At 42.2% G+C, this 16,873-nt stretch overlaps 1 protein-coding gene across 7 annotated transcripts; it reads right to left on the reverse strand.

Annotated features, from left to right (window-relative positions):
- Positions 1–8: 8 nt before the first annotated feature.
- Positions 9–15,050, reverse strand: Nompa (no mechanoreceptor potential A). 7 transcript variants are annotated; one of them, XM_076826456.1, is made up of 20 exons: positions 14,842–15,050; positions 11,939–12,066; positions 11,179–11,264; positions 10,462–10,723; positions 9,902–10,031; positions 9,580–9,731; positions 9,181–9,456; positions 8,271–8,582; positions 8,016–8,111; positions 7,267–7,759; positions 6,895–7,230; positions 5,884–6,452; positions 5,314–5,492; positions 4,478–4,626; positions 3,651–3,797; positions 3,091–3,180; positions 2,063–2,432; positions 1,637–1,806; positions 1,426–1,569; positions 9–1,089 (listed from the first exon to the last, which is right to left on the reverse strand). In XM_076826456.1, the coding sequence occupies exons 2-20, from the start codon at positions 12,012–12,014 to the stop codon at positions 888–890; spliced, it is 4,239 nt and encodes a 1,412-aa protein (XP_076682571.1). In that variant the 5' UTR covers positions 12,015–12,066; positions 14,842–15,050; the 3' UTR covers positions 9–887. The 7 variants fall into 7 exon arrangements, with proteins under 7 accessions (XP_076682571.1, XP_076682569.1, XP_076682567.1 ...); XM_076826454.1 differs by having other exon boundaries at positions 10–1,089; positions 4,487–4,626; positions 6,895–7,759; XM_076826452.1 differs by having other exon boundaries at positions 10–1,089; positions 6,895–7,759.
- Between the last annotated feature and the right edge of the window lie 1,823 nt (positions 15,051–16,873).

Genomic DNA, 16,873 nt, shown 5'->3' on the forward strand with positions numbered 1-16,873 from the left:
GAGAACAGCTTCCTAATCTCTGTTCTCGTAGTTTCCAAGGAGGACATTTATGGTTTTCATAATTGAAGAGTCTTTGTAGAAAACACTGTAAGTGCTAAAACTAAAAAAAAAACATGTTATCAGAAAATGTATATTTTTACAATGACTCTTCGAGTAATGAAAATTGGAGGCTTGAATCGAAGATAGTAAACAGACTTCGAGAATATAGACTTATTTGCGAGAGAAATCTCGAATGTTTACATTAAATCGCATATTGGAAGAGAAAAGAAAGTTTAATTCTACGTTTCTGAGTATAGACACCTAGTGATCTGTTTCGCAAGGAATGTTTATAGAAGCTTCGTTTAAAACGTCTTCGTTGGATTACATTTCTCTTTTAAATGCACACCATCTTCTAAAAGGAGCTTGACTACTCTCTTCTTGAAACTCTTCACTCTTTCTTTTTTCGTAGTACATGAAATTTTCTTCAGTAAATGTAATATGTATCGAATTATGAGCAACTATCGTTTGTATGAATAATCGAGGCAATTACAAAGAGCAGTTTCATTTTTATCGACATGGCAGTCGTGGCTGGCAGTGGTGAGTGATCTTGACTAGCAGTGACTTAACTGTCTTGTAATCTTCCAACGAAAAAGGAGAGAACGCTAAAGCTAACGATTTCTTGAAAAAATCCAGTGAGTTGTTTAAGTACAACGAGGCTCTGTAAGCAATAATACCATTGAGATCCAACGATAGCCAAATGTAAAATACCATTAAAATCTGCAGATTTTAATATATATATATCTCTGAACATTCGTCGATGCTTCTATTTCGAAACGTTCCTAAGCTTCGAACAGGGTTCGAACGACTAAGCATTTCATTTTGAAAGATACAGGCTTGGCCGGTATCTTTTATATGAGATGGAAATTGTCGTTGAGTGCTGGTTTCGGGGATGAACAGCGAGCAACCTCGAACAGAGACGGATCGGTGTAAATCGGCTCGCTTGGGTCGAAGCCAGTTCTTCTGCTGGACGATAATCCTACAGCACCTTCTAAAGCTGTTGATGAGCTGACGCGGTGACTGATCACGTTGCTCATCGATCTGGAGATCGATCTGCGAATGAAATGGTTCGGATTTGAACAGTTGAATGGAAAAGAAATTTCTAAGTTAAACGATTTGATTTAATTTGATAAAAAATACACTAATAACTAAAATATAATTCTTTTCTTGTACTACAATTACGATAGCGATGTGTCATTTTATAAAAAATTGTGGGGCAGGATATTTCATTGATTTTCATTGCTCATATCGACGCTTGATTCTGTATTAAATTCATTCATATCTCGTTATGAAATATCCATTTCAGTCCTAACACTTTAATCACAGAGCGATCTAAATGGAGTCTATTAATTAAAGAAACAATGCACGTAAAATAAAGAAGTTACATACGTAGACTGAAATGGTTTCTGAAGACCAGCTCTGAGGAAAGAGAAATTGTTCGCTCGACTGCTGTAAGCGTCATCCGAATGACTGCTGCGGTTGCAGGCTTTATCGACTCTACGGTTTTTGGTGATCACCGAATAAGCATATTTTCTGCAACAGTTTAGAAAAATTCCATGTAGCTTTGCAAATAAGTTTAAAGTTCGTCGACAATCTATACCTGTAAATCAGCATGGATAGTAAAACTACAGAAGCCAGAAGCACCACGAGCACCGCCACTGCAGTCACAAGCCCATAGTATTCATTTGGTGTAATGCAAACGCTCTCCATAATGGTCGTCTGCCTCTCGACCATCGTTTCGTCGTCGATGTCCATCCTTGAGTCGAGCACCTGCGATGAAATGAACTGAGTCACAATATTTTCTGCTTGGAAGAAAGTGGGCTGTGTCTTATTAAATAGGGTCTTATTAAAAATACGATATCCTAAATAATTTTCTTGGACCATTTACTAAGATATTAAATAAAAAAGGGAAAAAGGGACTTGATAATAGCTGACAGAGAATTTCTACTATATCTTCTTCTCTGTTTCTTTTCAATTTCAATATATCTATAGTTGTGTATTTGGTAATAAAAAATTCGAGATCTACCTCGATCATCTCTCTGACATGTTCCTCCTCTTCCTCTTCATCCCCCGCGTCGTCATCTTCAACCACCGTGGAGTTCGATATGGAAGACGTGTCGTTTCCATTAGTGTCAGTTATCGCAATTATTTCATTTTCTTCAGCGATTGTGTCATTCTCGGACACGTCTCTTCGCCTCCTTCCAAACGAGGGCTCGCTTCTTCCAGTCCCGCCCGAACAGTAAGCAGGCTGGCAACCGTCTCGACAGGTTCTAACTGTTGCCTCGAATACCAAGAAATTCGACTCGGGGATTTTGAATGCGTTGAAACGCGCCTCGAGACTGTCACCCTCCCTTAAACGGTCTAATCCAGGGAAAACGTAATTGTCTACTGGACAGCTGCGCGTGGAAATTGCATCGTTATCGTAAAAATCATTTTGCCAACTGTGCTGTGCAAGGGTGATTCCAGGTTTAATAAGCAGGCGTCGTTAGAGACACCCAAAATTAGGATAAGCTTCACGTGTACGTACATATATGGATTTTGCCGTATAGAATTATGTAATAATAAGATAAATATGAAATTTTAATATATTTTTACTTTGAAGCACCCAATAATTATTTTCCTTGCTTATTATTTAATTTTTATGTTCTGATTACTCTGAATTTTTAGATTGTTTGGAGTTACAGTATTGTGAATTTTCGTGTGTTTTTTCTTTTTTTATTTTGGGTAATTTTATAGGTTTGCTCATTAAGTCTGTATGCACCCAGCAGTGAACTACAGAACTCCATTATCTGAATTGTTCTTGTCCTTACTAGGACTGATCTGAAACACTTGACCACCAAGAACTTTGGAATTTAGCTATTGCACATTGTTAAACATTCATCCTTAGCCTTTTTTCATTATCACTCTTTTATCTTTCCAATTTGTAATTTAAAAAAAAAGTTGTGGAAAGTTAGTACAACCGTCTTTCAATCTTGAATATTTAAAGTCGAGATAATCGACTTGTGTAGTTCACCTGGTTCACCAAATAAAATTGTTATCTTGCATAATATTCACCCGTATCTGTCTATGAGTTGAACGCTTCTTCCAGAATAAGGGTCTCTCGCTATGACGTTGGTCGCAAAAATGTCGGTCACGTAATTGTACCTATGAAAAATATTCACAAAACACTGTAATGTATATATTCCTAAAACTTGTAAAAAAAATTCAAATTTTATAAGGGACGAATATTTTAAAGAGAAAGAAACAAGTTACATTATCAGAAACCGTGAAACAGGAGTAGAATCTTACACCATGTTCCCACGTGTGTAATGCATTCAACTTAACGCACCTGAAATATCTCTTTTTCTGCAAAATGTAATTCCAATTACACTTTTTATAAATTACTTATATTTTAAAAGCAGAAATCTTTGATATAACACTACAATATCTGATACAGTTTCAAAGCAAATTAAATATTTATATTATTATTTTTTGCGAAATTTCGTAACCAAAAGACAACTCCTTTCAGTCAAGTGCTTTAAGTTTCCGAAAAAGATGCTGCTGGATAAACTTATATCTGGGTCCTAATATTTAAGTTCGAAGCATTGAGCATGTAGTAACGCGGCTTTACGTACCCTTCTTGCGCTTCCAGCCTGAACGTGAGCGGATCGCCAACAGCGATGGTCGTTGTAGGTCTACCTTGATAGAGGATCATTAAACGCACTCGAGAACTCAGAGTATTTTCTGCTGGGAGGTACTCAATGGGAATCGGGGACCCTGATCTACACAGTACAAACGTGGGCTCCATTAGCGAAATTAAAATTGATACTTGAGTTTTATGGGCTCATCTACCTCCGTTTCATTCTATTATCAAAATTTCCAGAAAATTGCACCCTAAGGCCTTGCTTCACGACCTAAACTCGAAACACGCTGGCCTTTCTTTCTTCATCTAAAGTGAATCACAAAATTACTAAAAAAATCGTTAATTATCAACCAAATTAAAATCCACGTGTTTTTGCCTTCCTCTTCTATTTTCTAGAATTTTTCTTATTCCTGAGGAATATTTAGAAACACTTAAAAAAACCTATATGCAGCTTATTTTGAGACAAGAATTACTGAAGATACTTACAATTAATCTTGAAAAATTTTTCAATTATTCTAAATCTTCCTACTACAAGAAACATTAATTTTATTCCCTAGCAACTTCGCCAGTTATGGGTGAAACAAGGCACAGGCGCATTCTTTGTATTACATTTGCAAGTTAAGTATTCACTTTGGAATAATCTAGTCAGCTCGACTTCAAAGTATTTCTACGATTTTTAAGTAGTGAAATCGAGAGTGCTTGCACCAGGGTTCTATGCAAACAATTGGAACGCACGCAGCATTTCATGCTTTATTCGTTCGTTAATTATTTATCGTTAAGGGTGCCAGGTGCAAGGCACGGTTTCTCAATCGATATGACCTGGCATACCCGGCACCGATGTAGCCGGATGTGACGACAGCTTCGCCAGGGCCTCGAAACAGGCACGTGAGATTGAAACGTTTGTCCCTCCCTGTTTGAACGTAGTCGGAGAACTGCACCACCACGATGTTCGTCATTGTGTCTCCGTACTGCAATCGTTTTCCGAATGTAACGAACTCGACGACACATTCGTTAAAGTTCTGCTAAATTAACGCGTTGATTGCCACACGACTGTTCCAAACAGTTGCATTTATTTTATTGTAGATTGCAAGCAATAGCAACATTGCATAGTTCAATGATGGATCCATTACTTTACATCATATGTAATAATAGTAGTCTTGATCTAGTTGGTAGTCTTTGCAAATAGAAGGTTAGATTTATTACACGGGTTCTAAGGTAATATTTTCAGTTCCAATCCCCCATGGCAGTCAACGTGTTAAATATTGCACTAAACTCTGAATCTGTTTAACCCTCGGAATGCCGATACTTCTGGCAGCCCAGTCGCCCTGGGCTGGGTCAAATTAGACCCATATGCACCTTGCTTTCTTGTTATATCTAGAGATTGTTGAAAATAGACCCAGACGCAGCAGTTCGAGGGTTACAATCAGTCAGATTAGCGCTTCTGTGGTTGAAAACTGGTATTTCAGAGATATTTACACTTTATATATTTTTAAATTAGCATTGCTTCTACCGTTCGTATTGCAATGGCGAACGAGGAAAATCCAATTTATTAACCTCCCTGATCAAGAGATTCATTGAACGTAGGAAATAATAAGGGAAGTGTACAGTCGACGTTGAGGTATTTCTTGATATACAAGGATAACACGGCTCCTTACCCTCTGAGTGCCGCATTCAGGATAACCCTGAGGACCGCTGATACGAAGCACGTTCACGGTCCCTCCGTTGCCACGGAAGAAGCATCGATCGTAATAGCCATACGTGTAAATTCTGCCAATGAATCCTTCTGGTGTCCTCAACGTAAATTCCATCCCGTCTTCGCTACAGACTTGACTCACTAAAACCACCAGACAGACAATTTACAAGAACTCAATCAACATACCCGATCTAAACCACCCCCGACGAGCAATCAAATCACCCTCCACTTTAATCAAACCAACGAGCCCTTTTAATCACACCCTACTTCAAACCCAATTTAAAAGAGACCAACGACAGCGCAACGAGGAGATAAAAGACATCCGAAAAAAGTAAAAAAAAAAGTATATAGCGTGGAAAGAACAGACGGTTTATTTCTCCAAGCTGAATCCAAATGACAATGATCAAGATTATTTGTACAATAATTGGAAAGGGGCGGTATCCACGTAGATCGACCGCAAACGTTCCTCCGCGTCAAAAATATCCCCTCATCGTCCACGTGGCTGGCGTCCAAGGTCTCCTACGACCCTTACCGTCCAGACACTCCGCGTCCGCCCCCTGTCTGCCGTTGTTCCTCTCGTAGAAGTCGTAGTCCGAGCCCGTGTCGTAGTAAACCGGGTTCCCCATGTCCATGTCCCTGGAGTCGCGGTCGCTCAGCTCGCAGTTGTCTCTCTCCGCCCCGTAGGGTGCCGCGTACGGGCGATAATTGAAGGATCTGCATACGAAGTCCCTCGCGTCCGCGCACTCCCTCTCGCACTGGGCCAGAGAGGAAGCTGTCGTGTACCGCCTGACAAACGGCTTCCGGACTCTTGTGTGAGGCCCGACCTGCCTGAAATTGTCCTGCTCCTCGCACCTTGACACGAGGGGTGGTCGGCCAATGATGGGCCCCCCGCTCGTCCCGAAAGGCCTGGAGTTGTAAATGCCACCCTCCCCCACGTAACCACCGCCGATGATTCCGCCATCGTTGCTGTAACCACCGAAGCCTACGGGACGCGCGAGTCCCCCCACGTTGTAGTGGGTCCGATCCGGATGAGGCTGAGGTCCGTAGGCGTCGTCCAGAGGGTAGCTTGGAGAGTAGCCGCTTGAGGATGGCGATGGGTACCTGACGGTCAGTTTTGGGGTGCAAGGTGGATGAAGTTGGGAACATTTTTTCGGGGGTGAAGATGATAGCGTTTGATTCAAATTGCGTTTTGTGTAGAGAATTCTAGAGACTGCGCTTGATGCATTGCAAAGGGGGATTGTCTTGAAGAGGGAAGAAAGTAAGGAGGGTATAATAATTTAATCAGTGGAATACGCTTGTTTAACTTATTTTGCTCTCCACTCATATGTTACCATCTTCGCCCCCTACTGCTTTCACAACCTAATAATACATCCTCCACCCACGACAAAACAAAAATTCACACAAAATGACTTCACAAAGCCTCGATAATGAAGTAACCCTCTATCCCCAATTTCTTCTATCCTCCCTCCATTCAAAGCACATCGAATTCCCCATAATCTGATGAGAAAAGGTCAACAATACCGTCTCGTCTTTCGTATCTCACCGGTTAGGATAAAGGTCCTTATCTGGGTACCTCTCGCTGACGGGATATCGATCACCCGAGGGCCTGGATCCACCTAAGCCCGAGGGGTAGCGATCCAGGGGATCCTCTGGGACGGGGTATCGGTCGATGGTATTAGGATATCGATCGCTATCGCTGGGGTAACGGCCAGGGGCTATTGGATATCGATTACCACCGCCACTGGGGTATCGATTATTTGTGGGGTATCTGTCTATGGCAGGATCAGGGATGGGATATCGGTCAGCAGGAACAGGACGACGATCGCCACCTCTGACTGGGAAGCGATCAGAGATTGGATACCTGTCGGGAGATGGATATCTGTCGGGAGATGGATATCTGTCGGGAGATGGGTACCTGTCGGCAGTTGGATATCTATCTGCAGTTGGATATCTGTCAGCAGTTGGATATCTGTCAGCAGTTGGATATCTGTCGGCATTTGGATATCTGTCGGAAGATGGATATCTATCTCCAGTTGGATAACGATCGCCAACAGGGTAACGATCCCCAGCAGGATATCGATCGTTAATGGGGTATCGATCTACTGGTTCCGGGAAAGAATCCCCTCCTGCTCCAATTGGATACTGGCCACTCTGGGGGTATCTGTCTGGGTACCTGTCACTTGGATAACGATCTGGGTAGCGATCTGGATATTTATCCGGATATCTGTCTGGATACTTGTCTGGGTATTTCTCTGGAAATTTGTCTGGGTACCGGTCTGGGTATCTGTCGGGGTAGCGATCTGGATAACGATCGGGGTAACGGTCTGGATAGCGGTCTGGGTGACGATCTGGGTAGCGATCTGGCTTCACACTGCTGCTGTAGCCCTTGTCGTAGTCTTCTGGGTAGCCTGCGTGGGATATAAAAATTCTTTCTTAGGTTTACCCTGGAATTCTCATGAATCCTCGAGGTAAAGTAATGTGGGCAGTTTTATGGTAGAGTTTACTACTTGCAGCTGTTATTCTGTACCAAGTTTACACTCTTTATGGTTGGATAAGAAAGTAGTCTTTAGGTAATTAGAGGTAGTCCCATATTTTACACATCGTGACACAGAATACAAATCATCGACTTATTCTCAACAACTAAATAAAGAATTTATGACTAACCAGGTCTTCCCAGAGACGGTCTGCCAAAGTTCGTATCCTGGCCCAAAGGATCTGGCCTGTACCCTGGGCTGTCTCGGTCCCCGTCCAAATATTGATCTGTTCACACAATTTCATCTTAATCAACAAACGAATAATCCATCCACTATCACATCCAAACATGCATCTTGATTTTCTCTTACAAAAGCATTCCCAACTGCTTTCGCACCGCCACAATCAAAACAACCAAGCTATTTGTAGCTCCACGTTACCACTCACGCATAAGGTTCTCGTAGTAGTCGTAATCCGCATCGTAGATGATCCTGTGGCCGTCGCGTTGATTGAATCGGCTCAGCCGACAGGTGTGGTAATGCTCCGAGTAAACTGCACTTCTGCATTGGAAGCTGGTCTGTCGAAGGCACTCGTCGAGGCACTCGCTCAGGCTGCGCCCGGTTATCTCCGAGTGAAACTCCCCGCTTAAACGCGAGTTTCGATAGCGCTGGAAGGCGGTGTCCGGCCGTCGTCCGTCAGAGAAGAGATGGGACGACGAGCTGCTGTCTGGGTACTCGGAGCCACGTGCTATGGACGGATCTACGCTTCGTAAGTGGGTATTGCTGAAGCGTCGTACAGGTGTGCCGAGCAATAGTGACGTTTGTGGGAGAAGCTAAAGGTAGTGACTTGATACTGGATGGTCTGCTAAAAGATCTCCAACCTAATCACTATCGCTACAGAATTCATAGTGCGGAGCTCTCTTTTGACTGGGAATGTGCACTTGGAGATGTCACTATTGCTTAGTGCACTTATAGAGCACTCAGTGATCGATCCAATTTTATTTGGGATCTAATGCTGATATTTTGGGGAGGAAAGGAAACTATTGGATCAGGTTGGTCTGGTAAATCTAGGTAGCTGAAGAATTTTCCCTTTCTGAGTCTACTATTGCAAAGTTAAGAGTTATTAAATTTATAGTATTGAAGAAATTCAGGATCCCAATGCATTATGGAAGCAGATGATAAGATATACTGTTATTTAGAGTGTACTAAAATTGTGGGGCTAATTGAAACATGAAAATTCTTCAGGTCAAAGAGATTCAACAAGCTTTTACCATTTTGCAATCTGAAGTTCGATTTTTAGATTGAAAAATTCTTCCACGATTTAAAATTCGACTCGTTAGATACCCAAGCACACTTACGATTGTCTAAGCAAACTAAATCATAGAAATGATGGCTGGGGCTGCTGCTGATACCAATGTCGTCTTTCTGAGAGACAGAATCTTCCTCCGAGATGACGCACTGTCGTGTCTGCTCATCGAATTCGACACTTCGACAAAAATACTTCTCTGCCCTAAGGCAAAGGGCCTGGCACTCGTCTAGAGTGAGATTCGTGTAGATGTCGACCTCGAATGGCCCCCTAAGACGCTTGTTTTCTTCTTTTACGAAGACAGCTAGCCCGTCGCAACGTCGCTCAGCTGAAGATACCAAATTTAGTTAATTTCCATTCTAAGAAATTACTTAACACTCGAACATTGCTCAGAACACATCGAAAGTATAATTCTGTGATTGTCGCAATGCTTGAACTCTACAAAGCGTACCATTCAGACAAGTGTTCTCCAGGTAATCAGAGTTTGGATCGTCTTCCAATAATTCAGGGTGTGTTCTTCTGGTGAAACGACTCAGGGCACAGCTTCTCAGGGCCGTGTCGTAAGTCGCAGATCGGCAAATGAAACTGAATTCGTTGAGACATCTTTAAAGGGAAAAAAAGAACGAATCAAACTAGTAATGGGGTCCACGAAGTGTCTGCTAAATTTGATTAAGTTTTCAGAGTCGATAAATTATAGCCCATTGCAAGTGAACTTATTATTCCTCCTAAAGATTTTCTTCACGAATTGATTATCGGGTTGAACAATGCGATACCTGTCCTCGCAGTCAGTCCTATTAGCAGCGCTGACTTCCTTGATGTCCGTCAATGGCAGCTTCAATTTCTTTCTAGGATGTCTCTCGAACACGTAACGTCTATTGGGGCATTCTCTCTCTATCCTGTCAGCTTCACAGAAACGTATGATTGTCAGAATATCGTAGAAGGCCAGATAGAAGAGTCATTTCTCCACTTCAACCTTGTAAGTGCTACAGTGTGCGCGAGGAACGCATATGGGCGTTCAGTGACTATAGTTAAGAGATAGGACTAAAGGAGTCCCGCACACGGCGAACGTTGAGCATTCAGATTGTCTGTATCCAAAGAACTTGCTTAACAAGAACTCTGTTGAGTTTAACTCCTTCAAGATTCTTTAGGATTGTGGGAATTTAGATTTCAATGGTTCTCATTAATTTTATAAACATGGCCCGATATTTTATCAGCAAGGTGAAGTGATTGAATAAAGAGACGTAAGATAATAGTGGCGTAGAGAGTGTGCAAAGTTATCGGAGCTCCCAGAAGACCTCTCAAGGTTGAAATCCATTTAAGAAGCTGCACTCACAACCGAGGCAAACTTCCGTGAAGTGGACGCTGTTTGGCACCAGCATCAGATTCCCGATACCCTCTGGTTGTGCTTGTTCTCTCGTTAAGTAGCAAGTACTTTCCTCGTACTCGGCGGCCCCGCTGAAGGACGCTATTCTGCTGCCGGGCTGGAAGTCGAAGCTCGTGCATGCGCGCACCAAGTTGTTCGTCGCTGTTCTGTCGCGAAGACAAAGCTCCTGACACTTTTCCAACACCCTGAATGGCGGTGCCGAGTCTCGCACCTACGTAAAATGTTTCTGTACAATAGCAAGTAGCGGATACTAATCGTAACAATGCTTGACAAATTCCTTCGAAATTAATCGACTTCCCTTCTTTACAATCACAGACTACTCCATTTTCCCTATTTGGTCGTTTAAACCTCTGACGTCCGAGTCTGGGTCAATTTTGACCCATGGTCTCAATATATTTTACTTATATTAAAAAAAAACAATAAAAAATCAATTGATGTAAGAAAATACAGTAAAAATGAATTACTGTAATAAAAGAATCACGTTTCTAAGTGGAACAAAAAGAAAGGTACTTGTGGGTCTAAAATGACCCAGCTCCGCCTCCCAAGGGTGGAAGCTATGAATTTTCTAAGCTTTGACCACAAATTTTCACGAATCCTTATTAATTAAGAGTACTGTCCACGCGAAAGGGAAAGTTAAATGAATGTTTTGCGAAAAGAATTTTATACCACATCGTCGTCGAAGCCCTGAAGCTGTTGGTCAGGAAGTCTCTCGTAAACGACCCGGCCTAAGCCGCCATTACACGTCGTTTGCCCTGAAAAGAGGAATTCGTTTAATGGACGGTATGTTTGTTACTTTGCTCCTCGCGAATGGATTATTATTTCCACTTCCACCCCCTCTTTTCCACATAAAAATCAGGTTACTTCCTTCGGTTGACGAGCCAACGAGCGCTAGAACGGCCGCGATTTTATCGTCGCGACATTTCTGCGCTATAAGTGGCACGCATGCGGGTACAATGGGACGAAACGTAATTTCGCAAACGCACAAAAGTGACATCACTCTAGTTCTGCATACCGTCATTAATTTGCGCGCCGCGAGTACAATTGTTGCTGGAATCCAGGGCACAAAGGGAATTTTTTAGAGCGTACATAGTTGAGCCTATCAGATCGGAAGGGGAAGGAGGGAGTCTGGGACACAAACTTTCTGGTTCATGTATATAGGTTTGAAAGGAATCTCTTTTCACCCCTTCGAGGGGGTGGAAATTGAAAATTATGTGGCAGACATAGTGTAGTTGTTGTTTCGAAAGCTTCGATGATATTGATATGGAAATTTGAATAAAATAAGGGCTGAAGGTATGGTCTCCCCTTTGAGGGGGTGGAAATTGAACATTCTGTGACAGACTAGTGTAATTGTTGTTTCGAAAGCTGTATGGAAATTTAAATAAAGTAGGGGCTAAAGACACGATGAAACTTAAAACATTCGACTCACCATTAACAACCACTTTCAGGGTAGCAAGCACAGAGATGGTTTGCAGTATGTCCGATATATTGTTAACTTTCTTCATTTTCAGTTGTCGTGTTTCACCATTGAGTGATCATTCCAACATTAATGGGACACTAAAAGCAAAAATGGGGAGTTCGTGTGAATATAAGGGATTCACGAATTTATACCTGAATAAGGTACTCGGTATTTAGAATCCTCAATATGGTATTTAACTGAATATTCAATTTTGAAAAGCAGTATTAATTTAAACAAAGTAGAACATATTCTTCGTTTCTAATAATAATAATAATATTGTCTAGGCAAATTCTAACAAAACACTTGAATCTTCGCCTGAGTCCTTTCATCACATTTTGTTTAAAGCTTCAAAGCAGGTTGCATCCTGAAAAAAAGCATCTACCCCTCGCAATTTATATCAAAGCCATTACTTGCTAAGTCACCCTACAGTGTTACAAAACATAACATTCCTTTTTCCATCAACTTAAACCTTCACACAGGTTGAGAGACTGCACAAGAAAAATAAAATAAAATTCCATAGCCAGTCATTTACGTTCTTTCACATTCAAGGCTCAAGGTCTTAAAATATTCAACTACAACGCCGAACAATGCCATCCAATTAATTCCAGTGAATCGCACAGGAACGATTTTCTCCGTCTATCGTTCGCCTCGAATTATTCTTTATCCGCTCAAACGGAGCCCGCGTGCGTTAGTAACGATAACTGCAAACATAATGGACAACTAATAATGCGGTGCTTGAAAGTTGGAAGCACGGTCCGTTGCCTTTGCAGGCGTGCGCTGGTCCTTTTTTGCCACACGTACGGGCGTGCTCGCGCGAACGAGCACTCGGGAGAGAGAAAAGGTTCACGGGGGTGCGAGTGTGTGGAGTCGTTCAGGGTGAGCGCAGCCGAGGAATTCCATAAAAACCTTGTCTCTCTGTGCACTTCGAACACATCGGGACATCCACTGGGCAACGCGATCTTGCCTAGACTTCAAAGTTACTTTTTCATAAAGTAAACACTGGAAGCTTTTGCATCCGCGCTCCTCGAACAACTCCTCAGCACCCCATGTTGCCCTCCAGGGGGTATCTCGGATATCATTCGACGAGCAATAGAATTCTTTGATAAAACCTTTACTGCTATTTTAGTATAAAGTAAAGGGCAGCGTGTGACGACGGAAAGAGAAATAATAAAATAAAGAAGAAATTAGATATTCTTTTGAGCTCTTGTGTGGGTGTATCTGGATCAGTGGCGCACCCAGAGGGAGCCAAGCGGCCCTGGCACCCCTCAAAGAAGGGGCTTTGCAAAAACAAAAGGAAACTGGATTTTATTCTTTAAATAAATTTTATTGAATTCGCATTAAAAATATTTTTATCCGTTTAACTCGGCTCCCCCAAGATTAAATCCCGAGAGCGCCACTGATCTGGTTTTCTTGGTAATTGTTTAACGATTTCCATGAAAATGAGCGGTTATCAGTGAGTTTTGCAGGAAGCAGATTTTCAGTGATTTTTCGATTGAATTGTTCTTCTGCAAACGCGACGCATGAATTTCGTTTCATGAATAATTACCATCGAGACAGACCGACATTTCGAAACGAAGTTGAAGCAACAAATTTCATTCACTGAATAATTACCGAGGAAACGCATTAATTGGAGCAAATTGTCAATTGTCGTACACGTGATTCGCCATTAACGGTAGTCAACGGTACACGCATATCGCGTAGGGATGTGCTTATTAATTACGTTATGGTTTATCGCCTCGATAAATGTAGCTGGCTGTCCAAAGAGGACGGACGTTTGTTCAATGATTAATGGCCACGGTGGATGGGAGGAAATTGTGGATTCGCGCAAATTACAACGTTGCTTTGGAACAATATCGTGATCACGAATTATTGAATTTATGTAATGGCGCTATTCCCTGGCTTTACAAGCTGAGGGGAAACTAACGTACTCTATCAAGCTCCAAGTGACGGATAGTTTGAAAACTGCTCTACCACCTTGGTGGAGAACAAAAAAGCATTTTCGAAGCTGCTATGTTTCTTTATATTACACTTTTTGGTCAGTTACTTTATAGTTTGAAAGCCTGAGCAGTCTACCATGGATGCGGCCCGCCACGTTGTAGCAAGTTTAACAAGTTTCCTATTCGTTTCGTGCAGAGTTTCATAGAAGACCCTTTGGCACTGAAAAATTGCTACCTTGCTCTAGCTTGCAATTTTTGCAGCAGCCTCGTTAGCAGCTGGAAAACAAAGCCATTATCGTGGCGTTTTGAATTCCAGATGATACGCGGATAACATTGTTGCGCGTCTCGAAGCATCGCAGAATTCCCTGATCCCGCCGCGATATTAGCGTTAATACAGCGTTCCCACAGACAATGACAGATCGCAATTACCGGATGGTTTTCCCAGAAATGATTATTATAAATTCGAGAGAACCGCGGGCGAGGAAACTATAGCAGGCTGAAATATTTCCATTCGTTCATTGCGATGCATCGCAGACATGGGCACGGAATAATTTTAACGAAGTGTTGTTCAATATATGCATATTTTTGAGTAATTGATGATAATAAGTAGCAACTCACAAAATCTAGCTTCCAATTTCAGGAAATATTTATAATACAAAGTAGGGGAAAAAATCGTAGTATCCAAAGGGTTGCCATAGTTCACGAAATATACAAATGAAAACAAGCAAAATGTGCTGACGAAATCGGAATAGTTGAACAAAACGCTTGATACACCTGTCATTATGTAGAAAGCATCACAGAGGATCCAAATCCTACACATCCTCGCGTTTTCAGAATCTCAAATCGAGTACCACCCTGAAACTTGCCAAACTAATAATATCATTCGATCTCATTCCATCCCTCCAACGTTACCAAAACCATTCCCGCTGTACTCACGGGAACGTTGCAATCTCCGTCCCTCGCGATTCGCTTGGGGATGGTCCCAAGGGCGACCAAATCCGCGCGAGGAGTCCTTCAGCTTCCAGTTGGTAGACGCCCCAAGGGAACCAACTTCTACCCACGATCTACTATCCGCGAACAGCGTTCTCTAAGCGAGCCTGCCAAAAGTTCGAACTCAGAACCGCCGGTCGAACGCGAATGGCACCTGTAATCAAACTGACGGCCAAAATCGCCGCGGACCGTGGAAATAACGCGTAACAGCCGACCACCTGGCCAGGGTGGGGACTAGACATGGATGGAAGAATCGTTTCGATGAATGATTCGTATAGACAAGCCGTAGGGGGCAGAACGCAGGTGAGATAACGCGGGTCGCCGGTGTACAGGCGCGGTGGGATCCCCACGTCCGATTTCTGGCCTTGTGCTCAGCGGAAGTGGCTCCATTGTGTCCGGTTTCCGTGGGGCCATCCGGGAAAACGTTCGACGTGCGTGTAAACGACGGGACCATGGGTTCTCAAGCTCCGCCGCGTCATAGGACCCTCCACGATCATCCACCCGATTCCTCCGTGTCTTCCTCCAGCGATGTTATTTGGAATAGGGCCGCGGTGGGTCAGCAAGTAGATGCACAGCGTGTCCCCTTTCGTTAAGGATGGTTTCGATTCTTTTATCAGGCGGATGTGTCACATTTTTCTGCAGTTGTCGAGGACCCCCCAGGGTGCTGGTGTTCAGCTCGCTGTTTGAGAATCGATGCGTCAGAGCATCGCCATGTCGGGTTGATTGTGCCGATGGACGATCGGTCGTAGCGGAATCATGGATTAGAGACTCCTACCCGAGGTCAACTAGGATGAACAACGAGTTGGGATAGGTGGTCGATGTCATCCATACGCCAGACCAGATTCCTTTTTTTTTTTGTTCTTTATTGTCAGCTATTTTTAGAGTGATTTTGTTTTTATGCAAATGGGGGAGCACAAAGGGGGCTGCTGACCCTGGACTTGATTATTTCTCTGGTCTTTGTTGGTGAGGTGTTGCTGGGTCCTTGGGGTTTAGGTGATTGATTGAATGTTTTAGGTGATGCGTTAGTATCTTGATATTTTATATTATTATTTGGTGTGTACTTTGACGGTTGTGGAACAGTTTCTGGAGAGAGATATGCGCGGTTCATTGTAAGCAACGGATTGACTTGATGTTAGAATAAAGTCTTAAGAGCAGCAAATACTGCAAAACCTATTTTAAAATACATGATACGACGAACACAAGAAAATTTGATTATATATTCCTTTACTTCTATTTGTGAACAAAATTTTCCATAATTTGAAAGTGGGGAATGTGTTGATTGATACAAGTACTTACATAATTGAGGACCTTGCAGCAACAGGGATGCAGCTCCATTTTTACCAACTTGGAGTAGATTAGAAAAAACTATGTGCTTATAAAATTATTGCTTTGACTTAACGGTAAAAAGAGAACACTAATTGAAAAGTATATTTTCACACAATAAGTAGTAATTATTGAGTTGATAAGTTTTTATTTTTATTTTGGTGAAAAAAATATTCTATACTAAAAATATTAATATTAATATTACTATTTTTATTTATTTGCAATAAATCGCTCATGTGTAGACCTTTTTTTACGTACATTACACATCATAACTCAAAAACTGTCAAAAATGAAGTTGCACCCCTCTTGCTGCAACCACTGTAGTTAAAACTGATAAACTCGCGATTCTTTTTTTCCGAGATGACTTTTAAAGTGAAATGGTAACAAAGGTTTCAGAAATTTGCCTCTACATATTTACCCTTTCTCAATTTTTCATGTTTATTTATGAAGTGATAAACTTCATACTCTTCCGATCGAGTAACAAATCAGCGCAGTTAAATTGGAGTACGTAAACAGACAAAGGAATATAGTACAATGACATGGTGGCTCGCGGGCATTCAAATTTTCGCGCGCTTCAGTACACTCGAGATTCGAACGCGCCTTGGCGTGCTCCAAGTTCGAGCGCGCTTTGAAAGGCGAAAGTCAATCTATCTGC

Source organism: Andrena cerasifolii, chromosome 14 (assembly GCF_050908995.1).
Source record: "Andrena cerasifolii isolate SP2316 chromosome 14, iyAndCera1_principal, whole genome shotgun sequence".
Classification (NCBI taxonomy): domain Eukaryota; kingdom Metazoa; phylum Arthropoda; class Insecta; order Hymenoptera; family Andrenidae; genus Andrena; species Andrena cerasifolii.

Coding starts and splice junctions, on each gene's coding strand:
- Nompa (XM_076826452.1), bottom strand. CDS start 12,014: ATGAAGAAAGTTAACAATATATCGGACATACTGCAAACCATCTCTGTG. Junction 10,724..11,178: donor AGGGCTTCGACGACGATGTG/GTATAAAATTCT, acceptor CATTTTACGTAG/GTGCGAGACTCGGCACCGCC. Junction 3,181..3,650: donor AGGCTGGAAGCGCAAGAAGG/GTACGTAAAGCC, acceptor TATTTTTCATAG/GTACAATTACGTGACCGACA.